This window comes from Bidens hawaiensis, unplaced genomic scaffold (genome assembly GCF_021521415.1).
Source record: "Bidens hawaiensis isolate Kalapana, Puna unplaced genomic scaffold, B.hawaiensis_p1.1 tig00000326_1, whole genome shotgun sequence".
In the NCBI taxonomy this organism is placed as follows: Eukaryota; Viridiplantae; Streptophyta; class Magnoliopsida; order Asterales; family Asteraceae; genus Bidens; species Bidens hawaiensis.
The window spans coordinates 4,637,406-4,644,064 of record NW_027491025.1 but is presented as its reverse complement, the minus strand read 5'-3'; the positions used below and the strand labels follow the sequence as shown (position 1 = coordinate 4,644,064).

At 34.5% G+C, this 6,659-nt stretch overlaps 1 protein-coding gene across 1 annotated transcript; it reads right to left on the bottom strand.

Annotated features, from left to right (window-relative positions):
• Nucleotides 1-1,121: 1,121 nt before the first annotated feature.
• On the bottom strand, nt 1,122-3,765 carry LOC143620925 (uncharacterized). Its single transcript, XM_077092497.1, has 4 exons — nt 3,685-3,765; nt 1,516-1,610; nt 1,312-1,422; nt 1,122-1,226 (listed from the first exon to the last, which is right to left on the bottom strand). The coding sequence occupies exons 1-4, from the start codon at nt 3,761-3,763 to the stop codon at nt 1,122-1,124; spliced, it is 390 nt and encodes a 129-aa protein (XP_076948612.1). The 5' UTR covers nt 3,764-3,765.
• Nucleotides 3,766-6,659: the final 2,894 nt, after the last annotated feature.

Genomic DNA, 6,659 nt, shown 5'->3' with positions numbered 1-6,659 from the left:
GTTCTTCATCTAAAATTCAATTAAACCCGATTCATTTAAATACCAAACAAAACTCGGAAGGTTACATAATTTTTCATTAATTACTTCTTTCGTTGAAACAATTGTTTCATTAATTACTTCTCGGTTACTTTCTTGCCACATAGGACTCCCTTACTTTCATGCCATGAAGTTTCTTTCAACTTTCTTGCAGTTAAGGCTTCGTTTGACTTGGTTTTAACAATAATTCTTTGATTTATTTTATCATTAATTTTGTAATTTTACCAATAATTTTTAAAAACGGAATGGAGTATAGGCCTGGTTAGGCAACACATATATACTGTGGAACGTACTTTCTGATGTTTATTTCAACTTCAGTTACAGTTGAATTATAAAGTTGGAAATAAAAGAGCTATATATAACAAAGCTACTGCTACTTCTTAATAAAAAAATAAACAACTAAAACTCATGTTGCGTACTGCCCATATTTTCCAATCTTATCCAATATATGATCTCTACCTATAACCCCTGACCTAACAACGTGCCGGCCGCGACCCGTAAGCATAGTATTGCGGTGATGAGAGAAAAGAGTATGGTTGTTGACTATATTACTTTCAAACTTGATCTGCAACATTTATATGCTGAAGACATCTATTGGTGCTCCAGGTTCCTGAGCACAATTTTTGCAAATATCTTCGCTTCTAACGGACCAGTAGTTGCAGCGGAGGTGGCCCTAAGAACCCGATGCACCCGACTCTTGTAACAGGTTCACATGGTGGCTTGCATACCACACACCCTGAACGGTAAACTGTAATTTAATTTATAATCAGAATCTATAAATATCTAGTTTTGTTATAGTAAGAGGAATGTTGAGTTTAACCTGAAAAAGAGCAAATGCGGCACACTGAAAGTTTGAACTGCCAGCTAATGCAATGTGTTCTCGGTTATTATCATCAATTGTTAAAAAAGGCAATGCTCGGCCCACCTGTACCATAATAAGATATCACATTTATTGATATTTATTTCATTATACACATTAATTAATATCAAAATAAATATCATATTATTACCTCTTTTTGCACGCCGTTGCGCTTTCATCACGAGCTAGTGTTACTAAAGCATTAATACCACCGACTGCTGCAATTTCATGCCACACTCATCATCGGTTGCCAATGTGCATGTGACACAAGATCAAGAGACGTGCCGGTATCGACTAAAGCTTTAATAGCACCAGATTCAACAATAGCTCCCTTGATTAACATTGCCTGTATTAATAAAGATTAAAGCAAGAGTTAAAGTTTTGAAATTTGACCAACAAATAATAAAACCGAAAACCTGATGCTCATCACTAGCAGAAAGATTCCAAATCTCTGTAGCGGCCTCTCCAGCCACCCATCTGTTCATAGATATTGCAAAAGCCGGATCCACCAAAAGATTTGCGGTTGTCTACAATAAACAATTATTTTATTAAACTGCCCTAAGAAATACTCTTTCTTGTGATAAATAAAACAAAACAAAAAAAAACACGAAAGATTCAACCTTTGTTGCTTCTTTTTGGATCCCTTCTTTCAAAGATGTTGCAAGACCTAGAAGAAGCTCAACACCGCCACCTTTCAGGATGGCCCCAGCAATTACTGTTGGAATATGAGTAACTGATTAACAAAGAACAATAAGATAGAGCAGCTAATGATTCACATTTATTGAAAATACACAACTTTTTCTCTGAAGACTTTTGTAAATATATATGCAATTTGATGGTTAGTTGCTATAAGAAATTTACTATGATATGATGTGCTTCCTTATATATGTTAGGTTCTGCTATGTTGTGTTGTGCTGTGGTGTGCTATCCTATATTATGTAATTTAATAGTTGTAGGATACAATTACTTAGAGAGTTATGCAACAGATATCATCTGATAACATAACATTATTATTAATTATGTGTTGGATTTATTAAGTTTAGTTTTTCTCATATGTATTAAGGTAAGTCGGTCCAATTGGTAATTTAGTCTAAGTTTGGTTACAATGAATTGTTTCTCTTTCATCACATCATACGAAGGAAACTAGGAGGCACTGGTTCACAAAGTATTAATGAGTAATCATGGTAAACAATCAGATTCAATAAAATGAGTAGTTTATAATTTGTGTCTTCATGTTCAGTCCATAATAAATTAGTATTTTCAATTCCAATGATTTTAATTACCAACAAAAACCATTAGGTGGCTTTTGGTATGCGAGAATGAAATAAATCAATGTGAGGGGATGAAAAAAGGGTGTTTAGTTGGTCAATGAAATGGAATCAACAATTCCACAAGAAATCTCATTCCTTCGCACTCCCCTCATTTTTATTTTCATTTCATTCATCTTTCACCCTACTCTCTCAACAGCACCACCACCACCACCACCATCTGGCCACCGCCACCACAGGCACCGTTTCCACCACCACCATTTTCACCGCCACACCACCGTCGTCACCGCCACCACCACCTTCGCCATCTCCACCATCGGCGTCATTTTATTTTTTCATTTTGGAAAATTTTCTTTATTTTGATGTAGGGTTATGTTGTCATTTGTCTTTTATTCCTACATTTTTTCTACCAAACAACAAAAGGTAATAACTCATTTAATTCCTATAGATTAACCAAATATGATAAAATAATGATAATATTTCATTACACTCCCCTTTTCCATTCATTCATTTAACCCTCTACCAAGCAGACCCTTACTCACATGACTTCTCATTTTTTTTTTCTTGAGCTCACAATTCAAATATGGAAATTTCAGGTCGGATTAAATCATGTTTTAAACTTTATTCTCATACTTCAACAAAAACTGTGATGCAATAAATATTATTTACTAAATACCACAGTTGAAAATTGCGATAGGCACACTTAAGTCACACAGGGCCTCCCCCTTGGGCTAAGCGCAAGACGCAAATTTTTAAAAGCGCGGGCCTAAAAAAAGCGTACATAAATAAAAAAAATTCACAACTAAATTTGTAATAGCTAATATCACTTTATTCGAATACCAAAATATTTTAAAAAGCATAATCCTCAACATAAAGTACCAAAATCATTTGAAAACCCAAAATAACCAAATTGTTCATACTCAAAGCAAAATATTCATAAAGTAATAAAAGATTTATAAAAAATAAAATAGAAAATGGGATCACTAAAACTTAACATATTCTAATTAGTCTATTCGAAATCGATATTTATTACAAACATTTCTTATTTCCACCCCACAACTTTAACAAGAAAGTTCATAATTCAAATTCATAACTTTAACATGCAAGTTAAAACAAAACATCTTCATCGTGCATCTTCTTCATAGTTAATAGAAGTGAAAACATACTAACCTCATGCATGTACAATCAATTGTCGTTAATTACAGGGAGAGAAGATAGAGATTAGATTTAATTTTGTTAATCCAGTGAATTTTGGGTAAGTTGTTTAAGAGACAAATCAAAGAAAATCAGATAAAATTAAGATTAAAAGAAAAGTTAAAAAATAAGGAATTTCCGTTTTTTCTCCAAAAATAGCACCTTAAGTCATGGTCGTCGGTGTACCACCGATTTTTCCTGAAAAGTCACATAGGCGTCAAAGCGCAGTGCTTTTAATAACCATGCTAAATACTAATAATTGCGTTAATATAAAGGCTAAATACTAATCATCAAATTAACAAAAAGGTTAGGTTACGGCGATCATACCAGAACTAAAGCTTAGAAAAACGTTATCATGTGATGGTGGAAGTAGAAGTAGGTGAAGTATATAGAAATCAATCGCCATGGGTTATATGTTTTTGATTTCCACCTGTAAAGATAGGGGATCTAAATAGAATGAGCAACGGCGACAGCGGATCTGAACAGCGGGCAAGAGATCTGAACAGAAGGACCAACGATGACAACCAATCTGATTGAAATACAAGAGAAACATTGACAAGGGATCTGAATAAAAGAAGCAACGGCGACAACCGATCTGAATAGCAGAAAAAGGATCTGAATAGAAGAAGCAACGATGATAAACGATTTTGACAGAAGAAGCAACAACGAGAAAAGCTATGGGCGCTGTTGAATAAACAAATACTCAGACAAGTAAACCCCAGAAATGGAAGATTAGAAACTTTCTCCCAAAGAACACACTTATACCGATGAATTTAACCCAGAGAGGATTTCTTATATATATTTGAAGTTACAAAAAAAATTGTGCGACAATTCCCTCGGCCGTTCAACTTCTATACAACTTTACCAAAATGTTCAAAACTTGAAAGATTTAGACGACGTCTGTAGGTCTTGCTATGGATCTAACAAGGATCACTCCGTAAACTTGGTATTTAGAATTGTATTTAGAATTGTGTTTATGAGTAAATCAACCGTCAAAGTAGGGCACCGGGATTGAGGCCTTACAAGTTTTTCTCTTTATTTATATATTGTAATATTGTAATCAGAAAAACTGGTGATCTACTTATGCAACATGTTTACAAAAAAATATCTATTTTGTATGCATTTGTATGTTATCAATTGGATTGTATATCAAGATGAAGATCAAGTAGAGATGACCCTTAGGATTAAAACTTATACTAGATTATTTGATTTCGTTTTGTAATTTCCTTGAATTGTTGTATTTGAATTTTAAATTAATTAATTAGTTATCGTCACATTTAAATTGCATGATAGTACCTTGTGAGCTATGAACCAAAGCTCGCGCCTCGAAATTTCCGTCGTAGGTTGGGTTGTGATAGATTAGTATCAAAGTCGAATGTTTAAGACAAGTCATTAGAAAAGTCCTAGAAACATTCTTATGATATTATAAGTGCTTATTTGTTTACCTTATGTGTCCTATTTATGTGTTTATAACTTACTTAGTTAATTGTTAAATCACTTGCTTATTTAATTGTTAAATTAGATGTTTATTTATACTGTCATGTGCACACAACTCCGAGACTATGTCTCATTCTCAAAATATTTTTATAACTCCGAGGCAATGCCTCATTCTCAAAATATTTTCATTTAATTTTAGTAGATTGTTTTCATTATTGGGAAATATCTTAAGAATTCCCTAAGTTATGTTTTGCTCTTTTCCCCTTAAAGCTAGGGAGTGTGACAAGATTGCCCACCAAAGTGGAAATTGTCATACAACAGACACTTTAAGTTGTTAAACGTAATAGGCTAAACGATTACATTTCTCATTGTAATTTATTACTTTTTAAAATGTCCAGTTGGGTGAAAACCCCATGGCAGACCATGGACACGCAAACTATTCATTTTCACAAATTAGTTATATTTGCAATATTTCATTGGAACATTATCATCCGTGGTGATACACAAGATTCTTCAACTACTCATGCTTACATACGTTTATTCGTTATTTAGTTTGGTTGGTTAATGTCACACCCCAACCTAAGGCGGAAATGTCAGGGCATGAGCTAATAGCTCACAGATATAACATCCTTTTTCTCGTTTCGTTTAATAAAATAAAATACGAGTTATTATGAGTCGGGCTTGCGTTGGATTAAGTAATGTGGGTAATGGACTTGGGTTAATAAGGAAATGAGTAAAAGACCATGGGCTTTAGTCCATGACCCATAATATAAATACCATAACTAGCCATAAATAAATTCATTCTCATCCATTCCATACACCACCCAAAACACACACTTAAGCTCTTTATCTCATCTCTCTTTCTCTAAACCAAAACCAAGAAGAAGAATCGATTCCCGACCCGAGGTAATGATGGTATGGTATTGTATGGACCCAAACCCGCTAGATTTAGTCATGAAACGATGAGCTGACACCCTTGAACCGTTAAATCACGAGATTCGAGTGGAATCGGATATAAACCGATCAAAAGATGAGCTTATGGGTCACCCTAGCTCAGATCTGGATTGAACGGGATGAAAAATGGTGAAAACGGTGGAAAATAACCGAGATCTCGCTTTTCCAGTGAGATCCCGGTTTTTCGTCGATGACGGCGCCTGAAAAGTCAGGTATGAGGTTAAGTGTCAGAGAATGTTTCCGACATTCTCTGACCTAACCCTAATTCGTTAGCGGAGAAATGACGAACTAGCAGTAATTCGTTAAGGGGGAAATGACGAACTAGCAGTAATTCGTTAAGGGGGAAATAACAAACCAGAAGTAATTCATCATGCTCATTCGTTAAGGGAAATAACGAATTAGCAACATTTCGTTATATGGACCAATTCATTATGAAGGCCAGTTCGTTATAAATACCAATTCATTATATGGACCAACTCGTTGTAAAAGCCAACTTGTTAAGAAATAACAAAGGAGCCTCCTTCATTAACGAACTGGATAACGGAGTAGACTTTGAAAGAATGACATAAAGGTCCCTGGACTTAGAATAAAATGGATTAATTATAAAGAAGCCCTCGAACTTTATGAATTAGCAAATAAAATAATAAATTAGAATTCTAATGAAAAATGTGTTAAGACAATTAATGAAAATAAAATTTTTCCAAGCTGACCTGGCAGCTCGACCCTAGCCAGAGACTCTGCCCCTTGGACCCTGCTAGGGCGTTCGTCGAAGGTTATAATTAAATGGTAAGTGTATGCTATACTGATTAATGTGATAGTATGTATGAATGTTATGAATGAATGCTTGTCGGTGCGTGAATGATCTTCGGATATTGCACGTATCGACATGGAAAGTAATATGTGGTATGCAT

Bases quoted from the DNA above. Each gene is read 5' to 3' on its own strand.
- LOC143620925 (XM_077092497.1), bottom strand. From the start codon at position 3,763: ATGGCGATTGATTTCTATATACTTCACCTACTTCTACTTCCACCATCA. The intron at 1,611-3,684 runs GTATGATCGCCG...ATATTCCAACAG, and splicing joins TTTTCTAAGCTTTAGTTCTG to TAATTGCTGGGGCCATCCTG. The intron at 1,423-1,515 runs GTTGAATCTTTC...TGTTTATTGTAG, and splicing joins TCCAAAAAGAAGCAACAAAG to ACAACCGCAAATCTTTTGGT.